At 50.6% G+C, this 18,547-nt stretch overlaps 1 protein-coding gene across 1 annotated transcript in view; it reads left to right on the top strand.

Annotated features, from left to right (window-relative positions):
- Positions 1-18,547, top strand: part of TATDN1 (TatD DNase domain containing 1) — a 195,367-nt gene that overhangs the window by 53,671 nt on the left and 123,149 nt on the right. The window contains exon 3 of the mRNA XM_085604980.1: positions 17,419-17,468. Coding sequence (XP_085461106.1) covers positions 17,419-17,468 — 50 coding nt within the window. The remainder of the gene's footprint in view (positions 1-17,418; positions 17,469-18,547) is intronic.

An 18,547-nucleotide genomic window follows, 5' to 3' on the forward strand; every position in this document is an offset into this window, starting at 1 on the left:
CCTCCAGTGGACCTGCACCACTCTTTTCACTGGAAGAACCCAAACTGTCAGCATTCCACTATACTCCTCAGAAGCACGGGAACTTATTTGCGGAGTCCCACAGGGCTCCTCACTTATTCCAAACCTCTTCAACATATACATTACACTGCTGGTAGACATAATCCCGGCACAAAACATCAACATCCTAAGCAGATGACATGCAACTGATACTGTCTTATCTCTGGGAAAACACTCATCACCAGGAGCAAGTTCACAGCATGCAAGTCCAGAGCAGCCACTTGGATGAAGTCTAACTGCCTCAAGCTGACACGGACAAGACCGAAGTGGTGATTTTCGGAAAGAACGCCTCACCATGGGACTGCACCTGGTGGCTGAAAGATCTCGCACTCACTACCGCGTCAATCACGCAAGCTAGAGACCTCAGAAGCAATGTCTGCTCAAGTTAACTCAGTTGTATCGTCCTGCTTCCACACCCTGAAGATTCTGAAGAAGATCTTCAAGTGGCTACCAAACAACACCAGGTAAATGGTTACCCAAGCTCTCATCACCAGCAGGCTGGACTACGGGAACACTCTTAACACAGGAATAACCAACTAGCTCACAAAAAACTACAAACCTTACAAAACACAGTAGCCAGACTAGTCCTCAATCGTCAATGCCGAGCCCACATCACACCTCAACTAAAGGAACTCCACTACCTCTTGATGCTCAAGCGTGCCCACTTTAAACTCCAGACCCACATGTTCAAAGCACTTCACAACATAGCTCCTGCCTACTTGAAAAGCAGCATATAATTCAACCACTCCTCCAGGTACCTCCATTCCCCTGGACTCTCACTACCAAATATCAAATGCATACCCAAAGCATATCAGGAGGTCGTGGCTTCTCATATATTGCTCTAAAGCCTGGTAACACCTCCCACAACACAACAGAGCATCCTCTTCCTTTTTGAATTCTGCAAGAAGCTGAAGACCTTGCTCTTTAAGTAAGTCCTCCCAAGGCCAGCCTCACACACCTGCTAAAGTGCTAGGATACCCTCACGCGTGATAGCTCACTATAAAAATACAGATAACTGTGTCGGTATACTTAGGTCAGATTTTCCCATACAAAGAGCACTATGTTTCGCTAATAACTTTGGTGCTATTTTAGGAATCTGCTCAAAACGTTCCCCAAAAAGTTAATATACCATGGCTACTTCATTGACTTTCTTTGACCGAGATCAGTTGTGAAGTCATACTTTTATTCACAAAAGTAAGAGAGGGAGGGAGAAGCAGAGATTCATTCAGCTTCCCAAGCTAAAATGTTAGTAATCAAAGGGAATGAATCACATGCGTCGTTCTTCCATAGTTTCAAAGAATTGTAATGGACACCCTCAACGACACTAACACATTATGCGGCATATCTTGATTCTCCACTGGTGTGGCTTGGTGGATAGCATCATCATCGGGTCTTAACACCTGAGTGTCCAGTTCTTCAGGTTCTCTACTTTCCTCCACCAGGAGGGAGATTGTCTGGTTCGCGACAGCCGTGAGTGAAAATGATCTAATTTCCTGGATGTGTCTTTATTATTCAGGAGCAGTATAAGGTTAAAACCTGAAAGGGGAAGTGCTTGTATGTATGGTTTATTGGTCCATTGCACCTAATGAAGTGTCATACTTTTCTTGCCACCATTTAGAAGAGAACTATCTATTCCCCAAATGTCATCATTTTCATGGAAAAACTTTATTTGATATGTCAAAAGTGGAGGTCCCCAAAGTTCCTAATGTTAATTTCCTATAGAAAATTTTGCTCTTTGATACAAAAAAACTGGATGAAGAGGATTGCACCAAATTTGTCAAAAGTTAGAACTTTACTCAGAAAATATGCTTTTTGGGATTTGGTGGAAATCCGTTCACCCATTTTTGAGAAATGAGCATTTAAAGAGGGGCTCGGGTTGAGCACAAAGGGGTTTAAAAGGTAGTTATATCTGAACTATTGGTGTGCAGATATACTCTGATTAGTCAATTTAAAGGAGACTGGTCAATCCAGATTGGCTGGCCACAACATGAACAATAGATTTTGGAAGACATTACTGGATTCAGGGACTCACAGCCAGGAGCATGTGAGACAGGGTACCAGGGGGACGCCACCTTGATTGGCCTGGCTCCTACATGGACAACATTTTGTAGCAGCCATTATAGGATTTAGAGTCCTGGTCCCCATTGTAGGGAAAGTTGTTTTTGAGAGTTGCGAAAAGGAACACATATGAAGGGAGATAACAGATTCTGGTCACAATATAAACCATTTGTTGATGGTTTCATAATAATTTTAGGAATTGTGGTATGTTCTAAAGTGATGCATGAAAAATACTGAGCCTCTGCTTGCAATTTGATGACTCTTGTTTCAGAGAAAACTGTTTTTGCTCAAGGTTTTCTCATAGAGGTCATGGAAGATTGTAACATGGAGCCGTGTCAACAAATGGAGCATGAATGCCTAAGGTGGTTCAAGTTGGTTTAGCTGTAAATTTATTGGCAAATAAATAGACCCATGACAATAGCGTGTGCAGCCAGGGCAAAGGACAGCAGGCAACTGCCCAAAACCTAGCAACGCAGTCCATACTAACATTCTAAAATAGGAATAGTCCTAAAGTCCTTTAAGACAAAACACAACAAACCCAAGTAAATGCATGCCACATTATTTCCCCCTCCCCCACAAAGGAAAACAAATCTAATTCAAGTCATAGGTGTAAGTAAAAAGCACAGCTATAACTTGCACTTTGCAATATTCTTCACTGTATTTTTCGCCGATCTCATGTCCATATTCTGACAGTTGACGACCGAGACCGTTGGTTTTAATTACTCGTCGTATTTTCTCCAGTTTTAACTAGCTTTGTTTATTTTAATGATGAATAACTTTCCTTCTCTGTGTGTCTGTACTCGCCGGTCCTCCAGGGGTGTATTCCCATTTGAGCAGAGAGAGTTTCCTTTGGGCTTCTCAGTTTTGCTCCATTGCTGGCCGCCGTTTTTCGTTGTTGACGGTCCAGCTTTTTCTTACTTCTGGGTGTTTAGGCATTTATGGAGAGGGAAACCCAGGCACGCTGCTGGCTTTAATTTAGATAACAAGCAGGTCAAAGACTGTGTTCATTTTTTGGATCATTATGACAAACCTGGGTTATGAGCAACTGGTTTAATCTCAGACCCATTTAGGAGGTCATACCCTGGATAGCATTTTCACTAACCATAAGAACTTGGTCGTTGAGGCAGTCCAGCCCCTTACCTGGATTGATCACTTGCTGATTGAGTTCAAAGTACTTCTGCCGCACACCAGAATGTGGGAAAAGGGTCCCTCTCCCAGGCATATACGCTGCAGGTGCATGAAGAAAGTCATATCTGGAAACTGGGAGACCGCTCTAGCAACAGTATCGGATGCTAGAAATAGCCCTTACCCTTCTACTGCAGAAGGTTTCCTTGAGTGGATTCATGTGGCATTAGATCAAAAGAATGAAACCCTCGGCCCCTTGGATTTCAGCAGAGCTCATGTCCCTTAGGCAGGAATGCTGCAGAGAAGAGCAGAAATGTCGGTCCAACACTTGCCCCAGGGAAAATGGAAAGCAGAAGACTCTTCTTCGGAAATATAAACATGCTATCTTTCAGGCCAAATCATGCTTTTTTACAGAAAAGATTAAGTCGGCTGACAATTCCTCCAGTATGCTGTTTAAAGTCATAAAGGAGATATCTGAGCCTCTGAGCCTACAGTTGCTGAACTCCTCTCAAGAATTCTCTGATAAGGTTGTTGTCTTTTTTCAAGATAATGTCCTTAAGATTGTTCGAGATCTCGTCCCCTGTGGAGGGTAGGTACTGGTCTCTGCTGACTCCACTCAGGATTCTAGGAAGAGTCTTTTGTCTTCCTTTTCTCAGATCACAGTTCAGCAAACAATGGAACTTCTGTTGGGCCTAAAATCGGGTGCTCCATCGGACCCATGCACGCCTGCCACACTCAGATTGGCTCCGAAGCCAGTTGCCAAATTTCGGTGTGAGGTATTTAACGACACGATTCAACCCAGTAGCTATCCGGCCATTTGGAAGGAAGCCATTGTTTCAATGCTGCTTAAAAAACCTACAGCTGACCCCCTGGACTTGAAGAATCTCCGCCCTATCTCCCTTCTCCATGCCCCGGCTAAGATCCTGGAGAAATTCATTAATAAAGAACTGATGAAATATGTTGAATCCCAGGAGATCTGGAATCTCTCTCAGAATGGGATCCGCGCCGGTCACAGTACTGAGTCTGCCCTTATTGCGGCTACTGACTGTATCCACGTGCCGGTAGATCAGGGCGGGGTAGGTTCTGATAATGCTCGACCTATCGACGGCATTTGACACTCTCTCTCCAGGGCGTATGGTTCACTGCCTGCGGCAAGTAGGACTCTCTGGGAAAGCCTTACAGCTTTTACATTCATTTATGTCAAATAGGGCCCATATTGTCAGCTGTGGGGGCTTTAGAGCCAAGGCCTTTAGTCTTTCCTGTGGGGTGCCCGAGGGCTCATCTCTGAGTCCTACCCTTTTCAATCTTTATGTGACTCCCTAGGCCGATTTGGTGCGGTCCTTTGGCTTTCATGTGCTATCCTACGCTGATGATGCGCAAATTATCGGAGATGTTTAATCAGTGTATGTCTAGCATTATTCGAGATAATTATATAATTCACTGAATATCAACCCAGAGAAGACTGAGGTTCTGGTGATTGGCTCGCAGAATTCCATCTGGTCAAACTCCTGGTGGGCGGAGGTCTGGGGTCCCCTCCCGGTCCCGGTTAGGACAGCAATAAATCTGGGGGTCATCTTCGATGATTGTCTGAGCTTTGACGCACAGGTCAGCCGGACGGTTAGTACATGTTTCTATATTCTAAGGATTTTGAGAAAAGTTCTGCAATTTATTCTGTCCGAATTACACTAGTCGATTGTTATCACTCTAGTTACCTCTTGGCTGGATTATTGCAACGCTCTGTACCTGAAGGTCAATGGCGTTTCCCTCAATAAGCTCCAGGTGGTACAGAATGCGGCGGTGGCCCGTCTTATTTTCAAGATTCCCAAACGTCTGTCAGCCAGGGAGGGGATTTGTTCACTTCATTGGCTTCCCATCAGGAAACGTATCTGCTTTAAGGCTCTGAGCATGGTATATAAAGCCATGCATAGGAAGGGTACACCTCATCTGAAGTCTCTTTTTCAATGGTACACCCCTGGGAGGCTCTTGAGATTTGCTTCACAGAAAAAACTTGTGACCTTTAGAATTTGGAAGACAAAATGGGGTTGCTGCTCATTTTCGGTAGCGGTTGCCAGGTTCTGGGATTCCCTACCTACTTGTATCTCCAATGTGGACTCTTTTCTAGTTTTTGAAAAACGTCTCAAAACCTGGCTTTTTTTATCCTAAGGTGTGGCCTGGCGCCTCCTCTCGGTCTCCTCTATGTCTGCTACAGCACCTTGACACCTTCAGGTATTAGTGCGCTCTACAAGTGATATCCTATCCTATTCTATCATATTTTAACAATCTAACAGGTAGTTTTGTTTTTCTTAAGCTGTGTGCCACGTTGTGAACTACCCTGGAAGTATCAGACGACAAATTAAAATCAGATTTTACCAATACAGGTCATTGTACATTGCCAGAAAAATGAGTTTCTACAGAATTAGTAGGCACAGAATTGTGAGTACAAAGAGACTGAGGGAGAGTTTCACCAACTTGTAAATTAACAGGATTGTGAGTGCAATGAGCCTGAGTCAGAAAATCATCAACCTTAGAATTATCAACATCATAGGGTAACATCAAGTCTATAATACCAAAACTCCACTTGAAGTAACACAGGTATTATTATTATTATTATTATTATTATTGTGGCATTTGTAGAGCGCACGGTTACCCTGGGGTGTCCTGGCGCTAGCACTGATTGCTGGCAGTAAAAGAATGTATGCTACTGCGCAAAGAGCCAGGTCTTCAACCCTTTCCTAAAGGAGAGGTGTAGGAGAGTAGGGTCTGCTATCCTATGGTCACCCCAAATTTTTGCTTTTTGCTTCACTGGTTTTTGACATATTGAGGCTGTGGGCCTGCCAATCAGACCCCCAGCCTGCTGTTCTCTCTACTAAATTTACACTATGCACCATAGGTGCATAACCAATTGGAAGTGGATCACCCTGTGAGCCCCTGTACCAGTGTACACTAGGTACCCAGGGCATTGGTGTATCTAAGGCCTGCCAGGGGCTGAAGCATGTATTATGCCACCCCAGGCTTGGCCTAACAAATTTGACACAACTGGCTGATCACTCAGCTGGGGTAAGTTGGTGTAATCACCTCTTACTTAGGTGTAGTATACCTATACCTAACCTTAAATGGGACACATGTTAACCTATAAGTCACTCCTATGGCAGGCCTTGACAATCCTGAAGGCAGAGTGCTTGGTTCCATGTGAGATGGTGCTCTGGCATGAGCTGAGCCTGTCTGCAGTGGTCGGAACAACTTCCTTCTACTGTTTCCAGATATCGTCATACCATATACTCTTAAGTGCATTATGAACCTCGCGGTTAAATGCTAACTTTGGTTTGGCTTTATCAAAACATGTCTAGTAAGGTGTCATACGAATTGGAATACTAACCCCTCGCCAATTCTGGCGACGGGGTTAGCATTCCACCCTTCTAGAGGGACACGACATGTACAGTACCTGAAATCCGGGTAAAATCAGACATAGCCTCAGCTCCACAAAATGGATGCTGCCACCACAGACACAAGTCTGCCCTCCTGCTGCTGGGAGTCCTTCCAGCTTGGGAGGTGTGGACAAAGGGTTTCCTGCCAGGGGATGTGCGTGCACCACCCCAGACAGGATTTTGTGTATTGGTCAGGTAGGGCTTGAATAGAATGAGACATGCCTGAGGTTCACAAGGAGCCTCGGTGCATATGCCAGTTCAAACCGGTCCTGGGGCACACCAGCCCTGGACCTGGGGCGAGCTGGACAAAGGATTGGGGGTGTAACCACCCCCCTTCCTGGTCCCACCCATAGGGAGGGACCTAGCAGGTAGTCCGGCCCCTAGAATCCGAATAAAGGTAGGAGCTGTGTCCTAAGACTTTAGACATCCTGGAATCAACTTGAAACCAAGAAGAAGACGGGAACTTCGACGCTCTGCCGCACAGAGGACTGAAGCCAATCTCCCCTGTGGTCAGGGAGTGACCACCTTGCTAACGCAAGCACCATCCAGCGAATCAACGTCTGCTTTGCCGCCGCCTCCCGCCGGAGCCGGAGCCCAGAGACTGACAAGACCTGGACCTCCAGACCTCTCACCGCCCGATCCACAGTCCCTGAAAAGAGGAGACCCGTGGAGGCACCGAGACACGTGGAGCCAGCCATCTTGAAACGACCACGACAAGCTGCAAGCGCAACAACCGAGGCTCCCTCCAAGTTGTGCTTTGGGATCTGAGAAGCCCAACACCCGAGCAGCATCTGCACCAAAGGTGAGCACTCCAGCATCTCCACGATCTGCGTGGGGCCCTTCTGCATTTTGCCACTCGACGCGCCTAACCGGTTGCTGGCCCGTTGGCTAGTGGCCATCTTGGCGACGAACTTCAAGAAATACACCGCTGGTCTGGTTGCTCCAGACTGGCCCTTGCTCCCCTCCAAAGGAGCAATTCCTCTGACCTTGCTGGTCAGAACCATCAGCTTATTTCACTTTCCACTACAATTGCTTTTGCCAAGGCTTGGTTGCTTCGACCAAGTCGCCGACACCGCCGACAGCGAGAGCCTGCGTGGGACAGCTCGTGAACCGACTCCTGGATGTCGTCGACCTTCAGGGATCACGTGGCTGCAGAGACAAGCTACACCTTCCTTCCTGTTTGCACCCGACATCGCCTGGTACCCACCTGGTGCCACGCTGGTCACTGGCTAGTGACTGTGAACACTGTCCCCTCTGCTTACAGGTCTTCTACAACTCCGATCCACCCTTGGATCCACCGCATCTCTCCCGGACTGACCGCCTGCAGCATCTTTGTCTTCAGGCTCCATTGAACAGATAGAAGAAACCCGACGCACTTCAGGACCTATGCACCCGCTTCCTGTGGGTGAGGTAAAGCTGGCACTCCGGTGCCCAAGTGTAGAGTAACATCTCTAGTGTCTGTGTTTCCAATCTTGAGTTCATAGTCCATCCGGAAGATCCTTTTTGTTTAAAACGTTTTTATTGAGACAAAAACAAACCATGGGGGAGGGGGATAGGAGGTCAGGAGACATGGAATACAGTCAAAGAAAAAGGGTGCAACTCCAGAGGGTTGGCAATAGGTAGCGCAGTAAGTCAGGGGGAAAAACACAGTAAATGAAGGCTAGAAATGCAAGCTATGGAATCCCCGCCCGCGTATCCGACACCCCAAATCTAAGCAATGAAAGCCATCAGCAACTCAACAGAACACAATCCCCCCCCCCCATCCCCCATCCCCCATCCTCCCAGTAACGAAAGAACCACACCCCCCCCCCGTCCTATGGTCCCGCACCAGAGTAATCCTCACCAGGAAGCCCCGCACCCCCCCCCCCCCTCCCCGGGAGGTCCCCGTCTCACATGTAAACTAGTCCGCCGGGGTCACCGGCGGCGTCAGCCTGAGAAGCCTAAGATACCTCGGGCAGGTGAGCTCCCGGAATTCAGTGGACAGCAGCGCTAGAAAGGGTTGCCACAGCTCTTCAAATTGGTCTATCTCCCCCGCAACCGTAAGCGACAGCTTCTCCATCCCCAGCACATGCCAAAGCCTATGCAACCAACCGGTGATGGAGGGGACGGTGGCTGTGCGCCAGTGGATTAGAATGTTCTGAACCGCAGACCCCAGCGCAATTGCGATCTGCCTACCCCTGCGGGACTTCAGTGGGTACATTAGGTCATTGGGGAGGCCCAACAGGACATACGCCGGGAGTCGCGGCAGCTCTATCCCAAAGTGCTTATCCACCTCGTCCAAAACTTCCTTCCAGTAGGCGGTCAGCACTGGGCAATCCCAAAGAATGTGTGAAAGGGTACCTTCCTGCCCGCAGCTCCGCCAGCACCCCCTGTCAGTGTGTTTATGCATTTCATACAGTCTCTCCGGGGTGTAGTACCAGTATGTGGACACCTTAGTAAAGGTCTCCGTAAGGCCCGTGTGATATGCAGAGTGCCGCGCCCGATACGCAATTTTGTCCCATTCCTTGTGGCTGAGTGTCCTACCCAATTCCCTGTGCCAGCGCTCCCTCCCCGGGTTGTAATAGTGAAACGGCGGGGGTTGTAGGTATTTGTACAGATCGGTAATTAGCTTAGCGTCGGAGGTCCGAGTAGCCAACCACCTCTCATACGGTGTAATTGGGCGGGCGGCGGTGGCACGGACCTGGGGCTGGAGGGCCCAATGCCGAACCTGCATGTAGCGCAATCTGTCCAGCTCCGTCAGGCCGAACTCCTGGCGGAGTTGCTGAAAAGGAACCACTCCTTCCGGGCCATAGATCTGGAAGAGTGCCCTGCAGCCCGCCTGCACCCAGTGGGAGAAAACCCCCGGCTCCATCCCTGGGGAGAAGTCCGGGTTGCCCACAATGGGCGTGAGCGGCGAAGGGAAGGTGGTATGGCCCCGGGCCTCACAGACCGCGTCCCACACACGCAGGGGGACCCGCGTAACAAAGGAAGCGTAAAGATTAGGGGGGCGATGCGCGCGGCGCAGGAATGGAACCTCTTGTAAGGTGCGGCCCGCCACTGCCTGGTCTTGGAAGAGCCAATGTTTGTCGGACTCCCACCTGCTCCACTCCACCAGATAGCGTAGCTGTGCCGCCTGAAAGTACTTACGGAGGTCTGGAATGCCGAGACCCCCCGCCTCCGGAGCAAGCGTGGAGAGGACCCTCTTCATGCGTGGCCTGCGACCCTGCCAGACAAAGCGGGAGATGTCAGCCTGCATTTGTCGTATCCAGCCCACCGGGGGTTGGAGCGGGAGGGCCCGGAAAAGATATAGTATCTGGGGCAACACCGTCATCTTGACCGCCGCGATTCGCCCCAGCCAGGACAGCAGGCCTTTGTTCCAGCGGCCAAGCTCATCCTTGATCTTCCTGCTGAGGGAGGCATAATTGGCCGTAATCATCTCCGGCAATGTAGGCGCCAGCAGGATCCCCAGGTACGGCACCGTGGACGAGGACCACTGCATGGGGAAGAGCCGCTGAAGATCCCTCCTGGTATCCGCAGCCAGGGACACATCTAACGCCATCGACTTGCTCATATTCATTTTGAAGCCGGCCACCCCCGCAAAGGCGTCCAGTTCCCGGAGGCAAGCAGGCAGCGACCTCCTAGGGTCGTCCAAGGTCAACAGGACATCATCCGCGTAGAGACTGACGGTGTGGACGTACTGGCCCATCCGGACCCCGACAGCATCCGGATTATTACGAATCCTCTGAGCAAACGGCTCCATGTAGAGGGCAAACAAGAGCGGCGAAAGAGGGCAGCCCTGCCGCGTGCCGCGCTCGATGGCGAAGCCACTGGAGCTACACCCGTTGACCCGCACCGACGCTGAAGGATGCTTATAGCAGTTAAATACCATGGTGCGGAACTTATCGCCGATCCCCAATTTCTTGAGGACCAGCTCAAGATACGGCCAGTGGACTCTGTCGAAGGCCTTCTCCGCATCGACGGACAGCAACATCCGTTCCCCCGAGATCCTTGAGGCCTTCTCCAGAACATGCGTCACCCGCTTGGTGTTGTCAACCGTCTGTCTGCCGGGCACAAAACCAGCCTGGTCCGCCTCCACCAGACCGGGGAGGTGTGGACTCAGCCTGGACGCGAGAATCCCCGTGTACAACTTGAGGTCGACATTTAAAAGCGAGATGGGTCGGTACGAGCCGCAGAGGGCCCGGTCCTTCCCAGGTTTCGGGATTACCGCGACCGTCGCCCTCAGGAGATCCGGAGGGATGGCTCCCGGTTCGGAGAAAGAGTTAAATAGCCGAGTAAGGACAGGGGCCACGACCGTGCAAAAAGTCTTGTAAAATAGCGACGTGTACCCATGTTTCAGCCGCGCGATAGCTGAAATCACTTCCTCAACATGAATGTCCCGCTCCAGGTGGTCCGCCTGAGCCGGATCCATTACCGGGAGGGTCACCGACTCCAAATAGCCGTCGGCATCCCGTGGCGAGGAGGGCTCCTCAGCATACAGCGCCTCGTAGAAGCCGCGGAAAGATTCCGCTACCTCCGCGTCCCCGGAGACAACCCCCCCGTCCGTGCCCACCAATTCTTTCACAACGCTACGCTGTTGCGCGACCCGGAGCCGGTGTGCTAGGAGCTTGCCACATCTGTCCCCCCCAGTGTAGTAGGCATGTTTCAAGCGTAGGGCGGCATACTCCGCCCTGTCAAGATCCAGAGCCGACAGGAGCTTCCTCGCTGCCTTCAACTGCCTCCACACCCTCGGCGCCCCCGTGCGGCGGTGGACCTGCTCAAGCTCCCGGACCTGAGCTGTCAGCTCATCCCTCTTCAGTTGCCGCTCCTTATTTTCAGCTGCAGAGATAGAGATAAATTCCCCCCGGAGGACTGCCTTCAATGCCGCCCACTGTGTCGCCTGCGAGGTGTCAGTGTTGCTATTGTGGGTGAGATAGTCCTGTATGACCTCCCCGATGCGTTGCACCACCGACTTCTTGTGTAGAAGGGTATCCCGGAGGCGCCACACCCCCCGAGAGGGGGAGGCCGCCGGCCACTGGAAAACGCTGGTGACTGGGGAGTGGTCAGACAGGGTCAGGACCCCGATGTCCGCCGCCGTGGCAGCGGCACGCATCGGTCCACTCACCAGGAGGTAGTCCAGCCGTGAGTAGGTTCGGTGTGCGTGCGAGAAATAAGAGTAGTCCCTATCCGTGGGGTGCATGGAGCGCCAGAGGTCGTGCAAGTCCATTTCCGCAATCCGGGCCCTCCCAGCCTGGGACAGTTCCCCCGTCTGCGGGAAGCGCTGCGCCGATCTGTCCATCACAGAATCGAAGACAATGTTAAGGTCCCCCCCCAAGATAATGTGGCGGTCGGGGGAAGCAGTGACATCCACCAGCGCGGAGTCTAGGAAGCGCTCTTGGTGATCATTTGGGCTATAAACGGAGCCGACCATAAATGCTATGCCTCCCAGGCGCATGCGATACGCAAGGAGCCTCCCCTTCTGTTCAGCACACTTATGCAAAACCTCCTCCCGAAAGGAGCTCGCTAGGAGAATGGCTACCCCCGCCGTCTTGTTCGCTGCCGAGGAAAAGAACTGGGTAGGGAACTTAGCAGAACGCATCCTATGGCAATCTCGGGGCAATAAGTGTGTCTCCTGCAAAAGGCAAATGTCCGCCTGCGTCCCCTCCAGCAACGATAGGATCGCTCTGCGCTTCACCGGGTTATTCAGACCCTGAACATTAAGGGTCACTACCTTTAGGCCCGGCATTCCTCGCGGGGATCGGGAGCGCCATGCAATGGGCAGGGAATCAGCGGGTGGGGCGCGCGGGGCCGCCGCGCAGGACAAGCCAAAACAAAGCGGGCATAGACAACATCGGACGGGACCTTCCCAACTCCAAAACAACCCCCTCCCCCACCCCAAACACAACCTTGGCAACTAGCCACCCACAAACTCAAACACCCCATTGTCTCAGTCAAGCCCCAAGACGGGCAAGTCCGTAGAAAGGAACGAAGTGGACGTTCAGCCACTCACCTCCATCCGCTCCCCCCCAACCCCCCCGCCCCGCACCAAGCATGTAAAGAAGCTAAAGACATCTCCCCCCGGAGTGTGTGTTAGGCCGTCAAGGCCACGCCAGAGGAGCCGGTCGAGTCCCCGGCCGCCGCCCTCAGAGCGTCGGCCATGTCCGCCCTGATGGTAGGGGAGTCCGGACGCCCCACGCTGGCCGCTGAGCGCCGCCTCGTTGACCTCCGCCGGTTCCGTCTCTCCGAGGACCTCCACGACGGCGTAGCTCCTTCTTCCTCCGCCGCCGTGAGCCCCAGGACACCACAAATGTCTTGCAAGGAGCGTAGCTGGTGTAACACCCCATTCCACCGAAAAATCAGGCGGAAGGGGTGACCCCAAGAGTACGGCGTCTCGTGTTCGCGCAAAAAGTCAGTGGCAATCCTAAAGGACCTGCGTTTCTGCAGCGTGATGGCGGAGAGGTCCTGGTAAAGCGCCACCGGCCGATCCCGGAAAGTCAGGGGCTGTTTCCTGCGGGCCTCAGCCATGATGCGTTCCTTCAGTGGAAAGTCGGGCAGGAAGGCCAGAATGTCCGGTGGAGGTGCCGATGACTGGCGCTGCCGGCCGACCCTATGCGCCCTATCAATGCTGATGGGAAAGTCCGCAGCTTCCCCCAGGATCTCCCGGAACAGGGCCTGCAGGTAGCCCCTCAGATCGGACCCCTCATCCGCAGTCGGCACACCACGCACTCGGATGTTGTTCCTCCGAGATCTGTTTTCAAGGTCCTCAGAGTGGGCCTGGAGCTCCACACACTGCTCCCGGAGGCGGAGAACGTCCTGCTGTAGGTGGACTATCTCCTCCGCTCGATGTTGGCCCTCCGTCTCCACCGCTTCAACACGTTCGCCAAGGCCCTCCACCTCCCTGCGCACTTCTCGGACCTCGCTGGCCACCTCCCGCTTCAGTGTCTGGAAGTCCTCCCTGAGGGAGCTAAACAGTTCCTCCATAAAGGCCCTCGTGACGGGTGGCTCCCCCCCAGTCACATCCGCCGGAGCCCGGGAGGACCCCGGCGAGGGCTGCGTCCTGTCCCGCAATTGCTGGGCCCTGCCAAGCATGTCCGGCAGGGTACGGTCCCCTTTCTTCAGGCCGCCTCTTCCAGACATCGCTAGCTCCGCAGTCGAGCACAGATCCAGGCGCCCCAGGGGTGCTCAGCCGCCGGCAAGCACTCGACGTGGGTATCCCCCACGAGCGAAGTCGCTGCGTCACAGGTGACAAAATGGCGGCCCAGTCCGGTCACCGTCAGCCGCGGGAGCCCGTGCTAGACAGCCAAGGGGGCCGCAGTGGGGGGGTCTCATCAGCACATCCCTCCGAGAGTCAGCCCAGCAGCAGCGGGGGCACTTGCATCCAGCAGCCAGGACTCCGGCGAAGGCTGCCACCACTGCTCCTTCGGGGACAAAATGGCGGCAGGGCGGAGCAGGCCAAAATGACCAGGCCCGACGACACCACCGGGGCCCCTGAAGCACCCCACAGTCAATTATGTTCCACCACCGGCCCCAGTCCGTCACGCACAGGGGCCCAGATGGTCCAACCCCGTCAGGGAGTCCGCTGTACCTCGGCTAGGGGTTAGGGGCCCCCGCAGTGTGAGGTGTCGCTGTCACAAGTCTGAGTGCCGGGGCGCCCGTCCCAAGCCTTCCGCACCGTCGGGTCCATCAATCTCCGTCGAGCGGCGGGCCAGATCCCCTCCAAATCGCAACTTTCAGCACCAGGCCCAACCGAGGCGTCCGGACAGCACTCCAATGCGCTCCGCCCCTCGGGCTCGCCGTCGTCCCTTGAACTCGATCGAACTTTTTTGGGGGGGTTCCCCCGAGGCGATCCGAACCAAAACAGCACCAATATGCACCCCTGATGCTCCGCTACTCTCCTCTCCCGCGCTGAGCCTCAGCAGGGGGAGAAAAGCGTAAGAAAAGGGCTCAAGCTTGGCCGGGCCGGAGGAGCTACGGGAGGAAGCGTCCGCTCACCCCGCCATCTTGGCCACGCCCGGAAGATCCTTTTTGCAGTAACTTTGTAACTTTTACGCACCCATTGAAAACCTATGGGAGCTCGCGTGTGACTATTTGCTCTGCACACGCAACCCGTGGACCTCCTGGTCACTAACTAAAGTTAGCTCCTTGTAGGCCCAGCGATTCTAGAGGCCCTAGGCCTTTTCCCTTTTCTGTTCGTGGTACTTATACCACTATTTTAGTATATGGTTTGAGCGGCCACCAGGGCCTATCCATATAAAGTGCAACTTCTGTGTATTCTAACGTATTCTTGTTTAACGATTTGTGCTCCTGTGCTCATAAAGAGTCTAGGGGTTACTTTGAGAAATAAATACATATATATTTTCAATATATATCTGTGTGGTGTCCTTTCATTGGTATAAAAGGGGGTTACATTTGGTAAAACAGCCTGCTTAACACGTTTCACGAGTTTAGCCTCAAAGACTGCTTAGCCTACGCTACCACTAGGGCAGCTGGTCCGAAAAGGTTGACTTACAACCACACCATAAGGGTTGCTTGGCATGGTACAAGGTGGTCACTTTAACTAGTGAACATCATATACCAGGCCAACTTCTCACAAGAGGAGATCCGGGGCACTCCTGAGACGTAGGGGAAGCTCGTTCCAAGCTCTGGAGGCACAGTTAATAAAACTCCTCCCTCCCCAGTTGACTCTTTTAAATGGGGGGACTTGAACATATTTGGCTCCAGAGGAGCATAGCGTTCTTCCCGGGACATACCAGAGGAATTTACGCCTAAGGAAGTCGGGTCCTGCTCCATTGATGGCCTTAAACACTGTACAGAGCGCCTTGAAGCAAACTCTTGGTTTCACCGGGAGCCAGTGAAGTTGCCTTAGCTCCTTTCTCACGGAAACAAATTTAGGAGTTCCTGACAACACTCTTGCCGCTGCATTTTGGGCTAGTTGTAGCCGATTAATGTGCTGCTTTTGAGTGTTGAGATAAAGGCCATTGCAGTAATCCAAACGCGATATTATAAGAGCCGTAATCACTGTCTTGAGGCTATTTTCGGACAGGAGGAACTTAATCTTCCTTATAATCCTCAAGACTAGAAAGCAGGCTGAGGTCACCATGCTTATTTGGTCACTCATGGTGAGCCTATTGTCCAGCAGTACCCCCAGGTTTTTTGCTTTCCTAGTGGGGGGAGCCATACACCAAGATCTTCTGGCCACCAGTCTGGTGTCCACACACGTGGATTGTTGCCAAACTTTATGACCTCGGTATTGGTGGAGTTCAGTTTTAGGCAATTAGATGCCATCCAGTGCGAGATGGCCCCCATACAGTCATGGAAACGTGCCCCAGTTTCCGTTTCCCTCCCTATGTTTATAAATTGGAGCCTGAGCATCTGAAATGGGTAAAAGATTATTTTTATTCCACCACCCTTTACCATGCAACAAAATGGAACCTTTACTTACTTTGCCAATCTTCATGGGTGAAGTGAACTTTGGTTGCCCCTTCTTAAACTTTAGATTTTTAGGTCTCGCCGACCCAGCACATGCACTGGTCTGGCGAGACTTATTGGGAGGGCTCCAAAAAGTGTTACCAGGCTAGCCTAGAGCTAGAGTGCATGTGCGCGGGGGCGCGCAACGCGCTTTACCGCGATTACTTTCAATTTCACGGCCGCTTGGCATAGCCAATAGGTCTCGCTTTTGGGACCTTATAAGTATTTAGTTATGCAACTGTTGCATGGCTAAACACTTATAAGGTCCCAAAGGCGAGACCTATTGGCTATGCCAAAGCTTGTTTTAATAAGATCTTATCTTAAGATCCTATGCTTTGGTAGCTTTCTTGCTGTCAAAATACAATTTATGTTTAATTTTTTTATCCCTTACTCTATCAACAATGCAAGAAGAGTCTTCACAGTGCCACACTACAAGATTCGCATAAAGAGTTTAGCCAATGTGACATAATCATAGACCTGAATTTCCTACCACTTATCAATTCAAAAGCTGACACCCTCATAGTGGAATTTGATGTAGAGTGATAAGCACCTATTTTCTCCTCGAGAAAACATTTCACAGCAAAACTTGAAGAAAGGGCCGTTTTAACACCTTCTTTCAGGAAACGATTCGCTCTTTTGACCAAACCATTTGCAAAAGAACTACACAAGGCAACCTGAAATTGATTAATGTCATGAAAAATCAAACATTTCTTAATCTTGTTGAGCACAAAATGAGCCCCAATGTCCGTCACAATTCCCTGAGGGGACCCTTTCAGAAAAAAGTACATCTTCAAGAAAATGTATACCATTTTGCGTAGAAGGAGAATCCACAGAGCACCTTAAGGCAGCTTAATGTAGGAATGAAGATTTAGGTCCCAGTCGTTAGATTGTTCTTATCACAAGACAGGGTTTCAGCTCCGTACTTGTGCACTCAAGTTTAGATGTTGTCACACTTCACGCAGTAAGACATAAAGCCTAGAGGAGGGGAGCTTTGTACCTTTTGTTTGAAAGTTAGTGGAGTTACACAGTGCATAAAAGAAGTAATTAGCCAGTGGTCACAGAGTTAGTGCTGCCAATGATTTGCAGGCGAGGCTTTTATGGTGTGACCATATCTGGAGTCTGCATGTTTTGTGCAATGTCAATACACTAGAAGGAAGGCTTAGGAGGCACGGCTTCGGGATGGGTTGCTCTGGTGTATTTACTTGGCCAGCTGAATACACACCTGTCTATACAAATTCTTTATTTTAAAATTGACAATGTCCGTGTGTCCTGTTTCTTGAAGTAATGAGGTTTCTGCATTTTTTTACAGATGACTTTTTAGACATCATTGAACGGGCTGTCAAAGTTGGAGTTCAAAAGGTACTGTTTAGCTTACCTTTAATATACATTTACATTTTTTGTTTCTAGAAACACTTTAACATAAAATATGTGCAGTGAGATGTCTAAAGCCGCAGTGGTGGGTCCATGGGCTACAACACATAAGACCCATGTATTAACCCTAAGCTCACATCCTATTCCCAAGGCTGGCAGCTCCGGGACTGCTTCTTAAAGAGGTATCTAAAGTCACATAAAGAGTGTGGGGTGGAAAAGTGAAAACATCTTTAAACCGTATTATAGGCCTGATCGCCTATTGAGGCTTGTGATAAGCTGCAGAGTGGACAAAAAGATATATTAATAAAGAGGAGGAGACAGACCATCTCCTTTGATGCACCCCAGACCATTAACAACTTCCCTGTATCCATCGGGACAGCCCCAGTACCTCTCCAATTTCGGCTGAAGACCCACCTCTCTAAAGAACACTACCTCACGACTGAGTGATAATTCACTTTCACTCTCAGAACTCAGATTGCTCACTCAGTGACTGTATCTTTGAATTTCCCCTTGTGCTGTGCCCCTCTGCCTTTGGTTAGTATTACGCTATGCCAATATCACATACTTTCATATATAGATACATATCCTTCTGATATATAAAAGAGATCAAAGTTCTAACATTGAATTACTACGAGAATGGATGTATTTTATTAAATAACTACTGCAGAGACAGTAAGGTATGTGAATATAGTCATTATAAGCTACTGGACTGTAGTACAAAAGGGGGTGGTGATGGACGGAGCATCAGAACCAATCAAACACTCACACCCAGTCAACAGATCCGGGTTTGATCCATCACCGTAACCATCAGACAGAGTTATATCTAAGTGAATACGGTGGACCACGATGAACCGCATGCATGGTTTAGAAGTAGGCTACCTTCTGCAACCACATATGAAATTAAGTACTATGGGGCCATTGGCAAATTATTTTGAACCGTTTTTCAGCCTCTTCAGATTCAGTTGAATTAATAACTAGTAGCAAAACAATCAATTCTGATAATGGCGTTTTTAATTTTAAAGTAATGCACTCAGTTAAAGCAACTGTACTGGATTAGCGAACACAAC

This window comes from Triturus cristatus, chromosome 5_1, assembly GCF_964204655.1.
Source record: "Triturus cristatus chromosome 5_1, aTriCri1.1, whole genome shotgun sequence".
NCBI lineage: Eukaryota > Metazoa > Chordata > Amphibia > Caudata > Salamandridae > Triturus > Triturus cristatus.